Source organism: Montipora foliosa, chromosome 7 (assembly GCF_036669935.1).
Source record: "Montipora foliosa isolate CH-2021 chromosome 7, ASM3666993v2, whole genome shotgun sequence".
Lineage (NCBI taxonomy): Eukaryota > Metazoa > Cnidaria > Anthozoa > Scleractinia > Acroporidae > Montipora > Montipora foliosa.
In genome coordinates this window covers 16,363,557-16,378,198 of record NC_090875.1, presented here as the reverse complement: position 1 = coordinate 16,378,198, position 14,642 = coordinate 16,363,557, and the positions used below count along the sequence as shown (strand labels likewise).

At 38.9% G+C, this 14,642-nt stretch overlaps 1 protein-coding gene across 2 annotated transcripts in view; it reads left to right on the top strand.

Annotated features, from left to right (window-relative positions):
- Positions 1 to 3,642: 3,642 nt before the first annotated feature.
- The window catches only part of LOC138010857 (coadhesin-like), a 42,810-nt gene continuing 31,810 nt past the window's right edge, over positions 3,643 to 14,642 (top strand). Inside the window, exons 1-5 of one of the 2 annotated variants that reach the window (XM_068857884.1) lie at positions 3,643 to 3,915; positions 9,657 to 9,812; positions 10,031 to 10,167; positions 12,069 to 12,216; positions 14,356 to 14,529. In XM_068857884.1, the coding sequence (XP_068713985.1) occupies positions 3,825 to 3,915; positions 9,657 to 9,812; positions 10,031 to 10,167; positions 12,069 to 12,216; positions 14,356 to 14,529 (706 nt within the window). In that variant the 5' untranslated portion in view covers positions 3,643 to 3,824. The remainder of the gene's footprint in view (positions 3,916 to 9,656; positions 9,813 to 10,030; positions 10,168 to 12,068; positions 12,217 to 14,355; positions 14,530 to 14,642) is intronic. The other variant, XM_068857885.1, reaches the window with a different exon arrangement.

The window sequence follows — 14,642 nt, the reverse complement described above, 5'->3', positions numbered from 1 at the left end:
CTACGATCCCACGAGTGTCCTGATAGATTTTTGATAAAAGCTCTAGTAGTTGTTTCATTGAGAAATAAGTCTCTGCAGCTTTCAATTAGCTTAGAACACTGCAATGGCTTCGACATGTTCATGTGGATGCTTTAAATCACTGAACTCAAAAGAAAACGGGGCATTCGTCTCTGCCAGCATATTGGCCACATCTTGCCTCATGAGTGAATCAGGACACAATTGTGTATAATCGACTTAAAGTCAGGTTATTAGCTGGGTTCCGCGGCCTAACACTAGACTTTGTGGTGGTACGTAGCACTATAAGAGGAGCTTGAAGTTGAGGTTTTTGAAGATAGCGTACCGGATGACTGATGACTACCTTTCTGGAAGAGTTGGGAGGCGTCGCGCGCATAAGTACCCTGACAATGACTTTCAATTAAGTAGAAGATTTTAATCGAATTAGGTTGTGCATAAAAACTGGAAATTAAGTTAGAGACGCTACGAATGTGTAAGCTGAACATCCCACTAGTAAATACTAGCACCTCTTTTGGCAAAAAGGTGACCTTGGTTCTGCAACTAACAAAACCATCTATATTTATACTGAGTTTTCGGTACCATTTCTTAAAGATGTTTCCATTCTAAATGGTAGCTTGAGCTCGTTACTAAACAATTATCTGCGATATCGGTCTTTTTCAGTCCAGAGTTTGAATTTGTCTACAAACAAAAAAGCACTTTCGAAAGTATGTTATGAAAGTTTATTAAAATGTCAAATTCTTAGTTAGCATGGATACCATAGGATTTTAGATAAGCGGACTGACTTCAGTTTTGTGGTATTTAATTTGCTTTTAAAAGTAAACGGAAAATAGACAATATTTGGAGGTTACCATTTTTTTTTTGTTCTAGATACATCTATCCTTGGGAGTGACTTAAGTTCCGGAAAAAGGGAAAAAAATTAAATACCACTGAGCTAATAATAGCAAAACTATTGGTACATCACTTCTTTTTTTCGACTTCCATTCGTCGACGAGAAATGCTCTTTTATGAATTATAATTGGTAATTTAAGCCAAGTCGTTTGCACTAGCTATCCGGAGATGGTATAACGTCGTCGTTTGATCTTTCTTTTGGTTTTCTTTGAGTCATTAATTTTCTGAAATATTGAAAAAATTAATAACAATTAGCGAAAATGTTTACGTGTCTGCTGCAGCAGTTTGCTTGCACAATCGTCCACTTCCGTTTACTCCGCCTTGTTATGCCGTGTACGATACCCTGACGGCGTTGTGCTTGTCGCTTTCCCGATAATCGTGTCTAAGAACACGCCGTTATTCGCGGTGCCTCTCTCACGCGTTTTAAAACGTCAAGAAGGCGGATTTAGAAATGTTGCTTCTGCAAGGTCTGCAACTATAGAGCTTTCTTTTATCGAATTTATCTTTCTTCAAACTAAGCAAGAACTTATTTTGAAGATGCATCAAGCAAACTTGAACTGACGCGTTTCCATTCACGATGATGACGTGACCAAACTCGATCCACATCCCTGCTTGCTGAAACTACAGCGTCAGTGTTACAACAATTTGTTATATATGAAGCTTCGTCTTCAAATACGCACCTCGGAAGATTCTAGTATAGACGGTCGATAAGTTACCGCATAATTGCTTCTCTTGTATGTTGCTCTAGATCTAAATTATGCTCTTTTAGATACTCCTCAATAGGCATGGAAGCAGATGAATAATCCAATCCTTTTTCTACTGGCAATGCACTTAGCACAATTCCGTAGGCTGATAGTTTTTTTTCGCCTCGGTTTAAAACATAATACTAGATATCTAGACTTAAGAGTTTTTATGCCATGTAAGCTATAAGCGATGACCCATTCTTGTCGCCTTAAACATAATAATAATAAACAATATAGAGGAAGAGGTATTGGCTAATAATTTTAGTATGAATCAATCTTAGCAAAGTTTTAACCACAGACCCCTTGCGCAGTTTTATCACCGGATGGGGCTAAAAGACTGCTTGCTTCAATTTGCTTTGACTGCACACCATATCATTTCCCGTTTTAATTCCATTAAAAACCAGATTTCTTCTCACTCCTATTGAGAAATCCTCGCAAAACGAGAGACATCGCCGAGATTATTTCTAAAGCCTCAAAAAGCAAGTAAAGTTTTCGCAAAATCTTTTATTTGTCCTAGCAAGTGGACGCTCAACAACTTTTTTAAGTGTCTGGACAAAGTGGTAATTATTTAATGTCAGTTAACTTTAAATGCATCGGCCTTTCCCCTATGATTGCGTTGGGCGGTTTGGCGGCTTAAGCGCGGGGACAATGTTATGTAATGATTAAAATAGAACTAAGGCTAGAAAAATCACAAATACCTTTCCGTGGCTAATTTATTTGAATGTCAAGCAATCAAAATTCGACGGGCGTTAAAATTGATATTGAAACATTGAGGTCGTCATTCCATGTTTCAGACTAACTACTTGAACAACTATCAAGAGATCACGTTCTCTATTGAAGTGAAAGTTCAATTCTAAACTTAACCTCCAAGTCATGGAGATTTTGTAAATATCTTTGTGAAGTGTACTAGGCGGAACTCAAAAAAGTTATATTCTAGTAACAGCCGACAATGGCTAAATCGATCATTGGATCTACTGATTACACACTTGTCTAAAAAGACAACTGGGAAATCATGATACCATTTGATTACTTTGTTGATTCAGTTTCAGATCGTTTTAAAGTTTATTCTAAAAAAAGCACGAGTATGAAATTATTAATTAAACTCTTTTAAAGAGTTCTAAGTCTATGAATTGTGCAGTGGCTTTAATATTATGGCAAGCTCAGGAAGTCCGTCATTGATTAGGCTGTCGATGCATTTTACAACTCACGTACCATTCAAAAGATACCGAAAATCTATTATGCAAAAGACCCATAGCATAAGTTTGCCTCAAAACACTCTTGAAGGTCGATCGTCTGTGAAAATGTTATTGCAACATAAAAATACGATGCGCCAAAGTTTCCCACGAGGTTTCTCGAAGCGACCAACAGCTTAACTGGGGCTCACAGACAAAAAGTATTATTGAAACGGAACACACTGAACAATGCTATCGAGTATCTTTCCCACGAGAACTTTATGGGTGATATTGAACGATATTGGAACATCTTCTCGGAACTGTATTCTTGTGAACGCCTTTCCTAACCGAGTGGAAGTCTAAATATCTTCGTTATGAAATTGGCCACAGTAATTCATCAGAAAAACGAAAATCGTATCGAACTGCTTGGGAAACGAATTAAAATTTGAACTTAGATTGTACTTTTGATATTTTAACTGTTCTTTTCTCTTTTTTTCTGTCTGAAAGGAAACGGTAATTATGTTGAAATCATTGTTTGAATTACAAGATAATTATCCGTAAACGAGCGAATTGAAAAACAATAGAGATCACGAACCATTAAATTGAGAAAGGGAAAATCGTTTTATACTCTCAAGAACTTCATTGGTCTCGGTAAAAACCTGCGTGAAAAATTGTACTAGGAGATACAAATCTTTCAAGTTATTTCTTACGCAATTTGTCGTATTAAAGGTCACGTGGCTGACGCTTTTCGAAGTTTTGCAGTCGATACCGATTTTGGACCGGTTTCAAACGTGACGTCGCGTTGTTAACGTCATTCAAAATCCATTCTCAAAAAAGGGCATGGGCAGTCGCCAGCGATAAAACAAAAGAATGGCTTAATGATGTCACATTTAAGAGTTTAAGCGCCGTGTGAACTTCCATACGAAAACAAAAAGAGTGAGATCATTGTCGATGTTCCAAGAGTTGCCCGGCCATTTACCGCAAAAAACGCTCAACCAAATCAAAAATGGCCTTCCCTTACCGGGAATTGCTTACAGCGATCGTCCTAGTTTTGTCTCTGTCTTTACAAGCGGGAGGAACCGTTTACTCTTACGGAGGTAGGAATCTTTTAGCATTAACCTTTAGCCACTTTTTTTAACTTCCTGCTAAGGAAAGAAATTTACACAACTAAGTACTGTAATACCTTTTCTATCTCAAATAACTTAATAATACTGTCAAGAAGACGACTTGATTTTAATTCGAAGAAGCTGATATCGAAGACTGGTTTTTGTCAAAATTGTTCTCCTCTGAGTCATACAAAAGAGAGAAAACTCTCCCCTACTATATAATAATGTTTCGATTGAAAAACGATTTTCTCTCTCCAATCCTGCAAGTATTAAGTTACTGGGAACTACGCATTAAGCAGTTCTCGACAAATAACCGCAATACTGCGCGTCCTTCGCTAAAGCATACCGAGTGTTTCAGTATTTATCTTTATTGGGATTTCTTCACTTTCTTGTATCTCGAGTCCCTTATAAGTTTCATCAGCTAAACATGACCAAAATATTTCCTTTTCTTTTTTTGTTCTTGCTTATTCCAGTTCCTTTTCACCAATCCTTTTTGCTAGTCTCAAAGGAGCACTGATCAATTCGCGCCTCCCTCAGAGAACGAAAAATGCATGGTCTTGAAGCCGTTTTTTTTTTTTTTTTTCATATTTAACGAACTGCGTCTGCTTGCCGTTGTATTTTTTAAACGTCTTTCAAAGACGAATTGCGTAAACACTTTGCCGAAACACCTTCGATGGAGTATTTATATGAATACTTAATAGTGTGGACGGAGACTTTTAATACTTTTTCTCAAGTTTTGTTTTTCGTCTAGTACTTATTAAATTTCCTCTGCATTTTATCGTTTCCTTTCTCTTAGACAATCATCTATTGACCTTTGAAAAGGAAAATCCATTAAAAACAACTCTGGTGTATTAACTGAGTAGTTTTTGCGAGAATAATTTGCTAATCAATACAGCATAGTTTATTTCAAGGAGGAACTAGATATGGGCGTCTAAATTCAGTGACAAGTGACAAGGTTTCGACTGCTCTTGTCCACTAATTGAAATGTCTATGAAGTACATTTAAGTCTTAATGCCAGCTAAACATGGGTTAATCTAAGTTTTCTTAGAAACAGTAAATGTTTGATAATTTTTCCAAGATATTGGTCACCTTGAAGCACATGAAAACGAAAATTGTGAAATATTCACGATGTACGTATGTGATTTCATAGAGAATTCCAAAGATTAATAAATCGGAATAACAGTGCTTTTTTTTTGCAACTGGCATCTATGTTTCTCCGAAACATGGCCTTTAAGCGCGACTATGTCGCATTCTTTGAACGCTTTGGCAAGCATGTTGCAATATTAAACTTCTAAGCTAATATTCATCGCCTTCATGAGTGGAATATATCATGACATTTCTTTTTGCAAGAGCAACTTCTCTCATAACATCTTAGAGATGAGTGTCAGCCGCAGAGAGGTATGCCCGAAAATTTTCAGGCACAAGTTTGTATTGATAAAACACAAAAAAAGCAACGATAGAAGCAAGGAGACACACGCTAACACCAACCCGGTGTGGCCAAGAAAAGCCTTCTGTGGGCCACGGTGAACAAAAAAACATGCAAGCAAAGAGCTTCAGTTTGCACTCAAGTCTTGATTGACTGACAAGCCCAATTTACCGCAGCAGTACCGAAACATATTTTGGTCGCAATATTACTCTCGGTAGCGAAAACCGCACATGGAATACAGAGAAAAAATGGAATTCTATCAATTTAGGAGTTAATTGCTTTTGAACTTTGACTAAAATGACGCGAAAAAAATTAAAATGAAAACAAGTGGGTTTCATGTTATTTCCCTTTTTAAGAGAAGTGGGAGACGAGGGTTAGACGCCTTTTATTCAATTACCATTCAATGAGAATCATTTTTGTATAAATGCAAGAATAGCAGACAGCCTGTATTATGTAAGGAATGGCCTTCCGGAGCTTCATGGGAACCGAAAATGCATTGAGGAAATAACTAATGATGGCAAGAGGTCTTGTGACTGAATTATATAATGATATTGAAGTATTTCGACTCAAATTCAGTGGTCTCCTCAGAGAAAAAGTTGTATAATTCGTATTGGTGAGTTACACCGACGTCACAGCCGTTATATATGTTGTCAAAGAGAACAATACCCGGCGTTTTGAAGTCATTTAGAAATCCAACTTTATTACACTGGAAAAGCTAGAATAGAACTAGAAAACAGCCAAATAGTAAATGGGGAAAAACTACTGGTTTAGGGTAACGAACTTGGCTGCAATAGAGTTAGCAAACGCTGATGCGGCACTTTTCAAGGAAATGATCGCCGAGCTACCTTTAAACTTTCGGTTTCCACATTTATAGTTAGGCAATAATTATAGATCCCGAAAAAAAACCAGGCCACAAGTTTGTAGTTCCGTCGTCGACCTTGGCCTAACGAAAAACAATTTCTACATGCTCAGCAGAAAATGACCAATTCCAACTTTCCTTGGTCTCAGTTCTGAAACCTATCAGTGGAATAGAGGTCAGATTCGTGTGTGTTAACGTTTTACAACGGCTCCAGGGACTGAAAATGACAGCGAAAAGAGGAATGTGGTATTTACATAGACCGATTTCTGTACGTAAATGCGCACATGCAATTGACATCAACGATCAACGAAATATTTCAAATGAAATAATACTTGTGAAAAAGGCCTCAAATGGCACCAAGAAACCCACTTCCTGAAGGAAACAACTGATACATGCAGCCAACACTACAGGAGAAAAAACCTTCTGACCTTTACAAGAGGGTACAACAAAAATCTCCTTCTAAAGTAACTGTAATAATTTTTCACAACTCTTTAAAGAGTTCTATACTGAAAAGTCATTCCTTCGATCACTTACTACGTTTGGGGTCTCTAAAAGAGAGGGACTTTGCGCCTTTTTTACTTCATTGATGACGAAGTCTCAATGAGGAATATATAGAGGGGCCTTCAGGTGCTCACTGGGTCATTCGATCAATGGGTTCTTAAATCATGTTCGGGTTTCGTTTGGGCGGTCGAATTGGTGTACGAATGTGCTCCAAACGGAAGCGCGAAGCGCACGTGTCGCAGGTTCGAATCTACCCTTCGCTCTTATTTCATTAGGGAGTTTAATTAAAAACGACGGCTACTGCTATGGCAACGCCACGAAGCAAGAATATTATTGGTTAAAAATGGGAAAATACTCGTGCTGCACGAATTTCCGTGCATTCTGACTGCCTTACTCCACAAATCAACAACGTGAAATCGCCAAATTTTAGGTTTTGACGACAACGCAAGCATATAACAATGAAACAGTAATTTTCTGTTTTGACTTTAAAACCGTTTGCACCCATTCAGTTACAGGATAGTTGCCTGTATTGCACAGAGTGAACAAGACGGAATAATCGCGAAATGCTTGCGATAACGCTAAGTTATATTTTGGACTGACGTTTTTGTTGCCGTAGCCGTCGTCTTTGCTTAAACTCCGTATTATTTTTAGGGGCGGTTCAGAATTTTCTGTTGAGTTATCAAAGTTAGTCTTAAAAGTCGTAGGAAAATATATATCCAAGTGATCTACATTTCATTAATGAGATGTCTCAAGTCTGATTCGTAAATATTATTTTCCAGCTTCTGTATCATTTTAGTAACAAATGGGCTCCATGAAACTGTACGTCTGTTTAAGAATTCGCCATTTTCACCAATCTTACAGTACAGTTCATTTTGGGGGGTTCTTTGATTTAAAACAATGGATATTCAGTTCCACTGAAGCATGATACAGTCCCAAGCTAAGAGTAAATAACTTGTATTGTTTTTTTAATGTAAAGTAAACCCCAAAACGAATTGCATTATGGGATGTGGGAAGTAGCAAATGCACCAAAGATGACGTCAAAATGCGGTGAGAACAAAAACGTCACTGATATTCTTATCACATTTTGACGTCTTCTGTGATCTATTGCTGAACAGACGCGTTCATTTGTTTTATGTAATAAAGAACTAAAAGTTCTTTAAAAGTCAATCAAAATGTGTGCATTATTCAGCTCATTTTTTGAATGTAAAATGGAGCATGAGATAATGCAGTTACGACAATCCCTGGCCAATTCAAACAATAGCTATCCAACCTGCACAAGGCAGTTTCTTGTCAGATATATTTTGCGCCATAATTGTAATACATACAAATACAACTTAGATGTTGAGCTGTTCCTCGACGGATTTTTACTCTAAAAGCAGAGTAAAAGGGATTATTTAAGCCCAAATCAATTTATACGTGCATCAAGACAATAATTTAAACGAAAGACAACAGTAATACAAAAGTATGCTTCTGAATTATCGCGTTGATTTTGAGAGATTCGTCATGACAACAAAACAATTACTTAGGAAATTTCATAACATAACAGTTACTTGAATTTTTAAAGTGAAACAGATTTAATTTTAAGTGAGCTCTTGACATCAACCACTTTATTTAGGGTACGGTGGCTATATTTTGTGTTTCTTTCCACTGATTGGAGGTAAACTTGCAGTTGTGGATTGCTGTCCGGCAGGTCTTTTCGATCAGCTTAAAGTGCCCCTGTGATCAAAAAAACCACTTCCTTTTTTCCTTCAGATTTTGAAAGTGTGTTTGCTTAACACCTGACTGGAAAAATGTTGAGCTTTGATTTTTATCCAAAGGCCGTTTACTTTAAGTGTAAGTTTTGGATTTCACGGTCCGCCATTACTCACGTTCAAAACTGACCGATTGGACCTCAGACGGTTGGATCCAGGGAAAAGTGACGTCAGAGGCTAACTAGCTTAAAATTTCAGCGTGTGAACGCAGCTTATTATATATGCAAAGCGTGAGTCTAAAAGTCTGAAAGCCCAAAACCCCTGTGCTGCATATTAATTCTGCAGCGTACACACGTATTGGATTCTTAAACTAGTGAGCCTTTGAAGTCATTTTCTCCTCGATCCAGCTCTCTCAAGAACATAATGTTAGTAATGGCGGACCATTAAATAGAAAAATTACAGTTAAAATAAAGAGGTGTCTTTTTGAAATCAAGGCTTAAAACGTGGGTCACTTAGTGTTTTGTTAACATAGTTTTGAAATCCAAAGAAAAATATGAATTGATTTTTTGGTCACAGGGGCACTTTAATTATTGTATTTGATTTGACTTCTCATCGCCTCATTCAATTGCCTGCTCGTCCCTCGCGCCCTGAGCTAATAGGCTGAGATAACTTCTTGTTTCAAGCAAAAGGGTTTTCTCAATGGAGCGCTTTTGCCCTTCTCCTTAAACTCAGTTTTAATGCAGATAACTGCAGCCCAAAGAAAAGCGAAATGAATGGGAATTGTTAAAATTTTGTTCCACTCTGTTTTAACACAAAGAGTAGTGTTATTACACGTACGGTATGCAACTGAATACTTCAACATATTATTTTTGTTTTCTCCGTTACACTTTTCAACTTAAATTTTCCCTTCCCGCTGTACCCTGCAGCCGCATGTTAAACGAATGGACTGGTTGAGATTTCATGTGTAAGATAAACTTCAAGAGGTGTAAAAACTGAGTAAAAAACTAATCGAGCGAGAAGTCCTTTGTTCTCGCCACTAGGAGTCTCGCACTTCTCTACTCGACAAATTCTCGGAAAGCCTCCAACGTCTCAAAACTCGACTCGAGCTCGAAACCTCAACGATTGAGATCGAGTTTCTTTGACTAGCAGTGTAGTATCTTCTTTTTCATTATTTTGCAGAGTTGGCTATTGGTTCTTTTATTCTATCAAGGTAGTCAGTATTGTTTATAATAGTGTTTCGTTTCTTTTACTTCAGGTGCAGCTCCTGGCTGTGTCAATCTGCTTACTCCCACCAATGCGAAGTTCTCTGCATCGTCCAGTAACGAAGGACCTGATTTCGCAGCAATAGATTCTGAGGACTACTGGTGTTCGGAATTTATTTCTTTAAACCAGTCTCTCACGGTAGATTTGGGTAAGGCTGTGACCTTTAAACAACTCTGAATAATTACCTGAAAAGTTCATATTTTGATCTTGGCTTATTAACTTTGTCTCATAGCACCACGGGTGAGGATAATTCAGTGCAAACGAAACTCATTTATTCCTGAAGAGCGCTCAAGCAGCGTTGAAACATAAGGGACATGTTGGTATTGGATGATAAATCTTTCAATTAACCTCAGTTACATGTTGCAGGTTTCGTTGCATTCTTTGACCGGCTTCTGGTTCAAGGAAGGCCCGAATCAAAAATATCAGTGTCTGCATACCTAGCATTAACAAGTATCGACGGTGTGAGTTTCTCCCATATCCTTGGCTCAAACGGGATGCCCTATGTAAGTATTTTTCAAATGTTCTTCAGTTTTCTGCAATGGACCTTATTGGAGTTGAGCCTGCAGGCACATTTTCTTTTGTTTAAAACTACATGCAAAAGAGGCTTAAGGACGTTCGCGCGAAAATTTTCTAACATTTATTTTTTTCTGCAAATTTTACTATTGAAAGATGATGAGTTAGTGATATCAGAAATGAAAAAAAAAATGAAAAAAAAAGGGGGGGGGGACACCGACTTCTTTTTGGAGGGAACTTGCCCGGAAGAACTCCCTAAATCTGAAAAAATCCGGCTTCTGTAGCGAATAAGGCCACAGTGTCTATTAGCCCAAGAACATTGCAATTACATCTTTGAAGTGCAATGTTCTCTACCAAACGTTGTTTAAGTGGACCCATCAAGTGAATTTATTTAACTGTTGAGGTTCTTTAAAGAACAAGTCCCCATTTAGCGACCATAGTTTCATGCGCCTTGCAGCTGCAAGATGGCAGGATTCCATGTCTCGAGGACAGAAATCTTGAATTTTTTTTAACTTCTCACATTGACTTTTTTGTTCCTTTTTTAACAATATAGAGATATCTGTAAATAAAATCTGTTTCTGAAAAGAAAAGTAGAGGTCACCGAACATTCAAGATCGTTAAATCCAAGCAAAGCTATAGCAATGAACATCTGCCCTATCATTGTCCATTTTAGTACTTAGCGCGCGCGCTCGATGCATGACTTGGCATGTGAATTTGCGTGCGCTGTAAGAATGCAACGGTAGCAATGGCCGCGAACGTCCTTAGGGCCAATTTTTGTCGCTTGCGACAAGCTCGCGACAGGCCTACGACATGACTTACGATTGTCGCAGCGTTTTAAAACATGTTTTAAAATGCTCTGACATTTTTCTGACGTACAAAAAAATCGTTAAATGCTCGCGTCAGCTCATGATTCAAATGGGTCACCAGAAATAAACAAATACCTCTAATTCCCCTCACCTTTCTTCTAATTCCTATGTATATGGAATATAAATAGACATATCCTATTCACGAAAACCACGAAAATTCTACACAAACGATTTAATGGCCACTTAAATCCGTTTGTGTTGGCCTGTAGCTCCACTCGCGCAAGGACTCAAATGAGCGGGTGACGCATACGTTAATCAGGAGCTTACGCAACAGGACGGCTGGAAGACTCAGGACGGCAAAATGACGAAAAAATGTCGCGTGATATTGGGAATGCACAGTCTCGCGCGATACGTTTTCATCATTTTACCGTCCTGTTGCGTAAGGTCCGATATACACGATACGATTTTGTCGCATGCGACAACGACTTACGATAGGCCCACGACGTGATTTACGATTGTCGCAGCGTTTTAAAACATGTTTTAAAATGCTACGACATTTTTTTCTGACGCACACAACAATCGTAAATCATGTCGTGGGCCTGTCGTAAGCCGTTGTGACAAAATCGTACCGTGTAAATCGGCCCTAATGCTGATCTTTTAACCCCCTCATTTTTCCTCATTTTGCAACTTTATTCGTTTATATCTCTACTTCCGGACGGTGGATTGTTTCATTTTTTGCATTCTATCTCCATCTTGATCACGATTTGCCAGGAAGCAAAGAACGTACTTAGCAAATTCAGTAGAAGCGAGACGAGGCAGCCTGCGTAGCAAACGTTTCCTACAGACGAGAAGCGAATACATTTTTCTGGCCGCGCAAGAACAGGGCAAGCGCAGAAAACCAATGCCTCGCCCCATTTTTCGCGAGGCCAAAACATAAAATAGCCCTTCCAAGTTCCCCGCACGGAAACGCTTGCTAGGCAGGATAGAGAAGAGGATAAAACTAGTTTGTTACTTTTAGCTATCCTTCAATCATGTATTTCATCAGTTTTGTTTATTGACGAGCACCGTGTTCCTTTATTTCAAAGCAATTCCGAGGGCCTTTTCAGAATGGAACAATAATCACGGACCAGAACCTCACAATTCCAATTCAAGCTCGTTATGTTAGATTCAATCCGATAGAACCGATGACGGGTGACCTCTGTATGCGAGTTGGCGTAGAAAGCTGTCAAACTGGTAATTACATAGTTTGTGAGGATGCCGACAGTAGGGCAGGGTAAAAAAAAAACCGGGGGATTTGATCAAGTGTGTTTTGGACACAGAAAAAGATCACGAAAAACAACTAAGCTTGGAACTATCAATACCTAGCAAAAGCAAATGAAGCTAATTAACTAGTTGCGCTTAAGTGAAAATATTCTTAAATTGCAAGTGAAGCCACTTTCTTAAACTCTGAAAGACATTTCTGAGGCAAAATCGATCACAAGAATGTAAAAACGACGTTCAACTTAAACCCAGTTTACAAGGACGGAGGGTTACCCTAGTGCCAGGGTTACCCCAGCAGGAGGGTTGCCCTAGCAGTCGCACATTTCTTCTATTTTTGAGCAATATGTTTACAAGGCAGATAGGGTTACCCTGATGCTAGGGTAACCCTGTCTGAGCGCTTGGGTTCCGCTAGCACCAGGGTAAACCTACCTGCCTTGTCAACGTTCTGCTAGGGATAACTCAGCTACCCGGTACAACGTTTTGTTGGTCTCTAGCCGGGTGCGGTTACCAAGGTCATTTAGAGTTTTCCCGGGTGATGGGGTTACCCCACCTGTCAATTTTTTCTTGTAAACGCGGGCTATCTTTGACCCTTCTACTACGGTAACCCTAGAAGTAGGGTTACCCTGCTCTCTCCTTGTAAATAGGGCATTCCAGTGAGTTGCAATTTTATTTTGTGATCGTGCAGAACTGATTCTCCAAAATAAGGTGAGACACTTAGTTTTGTGTACATAATGTACCAAACTATGTTACTAAAGCTTTCAATATAGTGTCACCACAAGCGCCTCAAGCTCAGTGTGAGCATGGGCGACAAAAATATATGGATTGGTATGAGAATCGCGAATCCCGATAAAGAGCTTAAGAAGATAATTATATGAAAAAAAATATCTCAATTAAAAAGCCTAGCCTCATTTTTATCGTGGATAGCTTCCTTCCTGTGTGGTTATTTTCCAGATCCGACGCGACTTGAGCCATTTCACAATTTCGTGGTTGTCAACGGTTACAATAAAATCCCAGAGTTGGAGATTAAATTCTCAGGTGCCACCAATTTGAGTCAAATATTCCTTGATAAAATATTCCCACTGTCTCAATTTCACATCAGAATCAATTGACAATTTTAACCCACTATCAACGCAATAGCAGTCCTGCGAGCAACGTCAGGCGGTGAATATTGCAACAAAACAGCATACAAAGGCGGTGCTTTAGCACAAAAGTGGCCACGGCCTCGACCGTTGATAACAAACTGATCCTTACCGGGGTGGCAGAATATAGTTTGTTCCCCTGCGTCTACTGGCATGACTGCATTGACTCAGTCGTCCAATCACAGTCTCGCCTCCTTCGTTGACAAAGTTAAAACACATTCGCGAAGCCGGAAAGCACTGAAAGATGCGAGAATGAAAGCCGTAGTAAACAAACTTTTGCGCGTTCATGCCGCTTTTATTAGTTATAGGATTTTGTACGAAGTAGTCTGTTCGCGTTCGTAACTGTATTTATCAAGCCTTCAAGAAATTAACTTTAATTATGCAAATAAAATTTGTTCCCGTCGTTTATCAAGCGCAATTTTTTTTTAATTCCCCTGGGTCTCCCGGCATGACTGCATTGACTCAAGTTTCCAAGGAATAGATATTGACATGTAAATAAACTTTGTTCGCGTAGGATATTGTTCTACGAATATTTTGTGGCTGGACTTACTGAAGCCGGTGAGATTTTATTATTAGCATCTGAGAGAAAACGTTCGCGTCGGAAGACCCAGGGGAATGAAAAAAATTGTTCACACTGAGCTTGGGGCGCCTGTGGTGTCACCAGCCTAACCCAGCAGTTATTCGCTGCCTAAACAGAGTGTTCTTTATCTGCGAATATGGGTTAGCACTTTGCCACGTAACGTCGCCACATGCTACACCTGTATATGTCTTAAGAAGTGTCTCACCTTATTTTGGAGTGGGGTTCCATTCTAATCATAACCTATAATGATGTTATGCGCTTGGGAACGTCAAGGGAACCCGTGTTCCTATTAATTAAGGGACATCTAAAATCATATTTCTATGGAGTTTACAAAACATGGTCAGGTTGATGTTTCTACTCTCTATTAATTCTTCATCATTCTTTCAATTTTAGCAATGCCCCCAGTGCATGGCCAGTGGTCACAGTGGTCGGAATATGGCCCATGCACTTTTGCTTGCCTCGGGGAAAGCAAACGCACCAGGACATGTTCAAGTCCTGCACCAGTGTTTGGTGGAAACCCATGTTCTGGTATCAACGAAGAGATAAAGATTTGTGACGATTGCAATGGTTTGTACACCTTTTTATGAGAAGCAATAAATTGTCTACATGTAGGTCATATTTATTTGAATAGATTGGAAAAAAATTTAATGTAATTACCAGAAGATACAACGATAGGATTC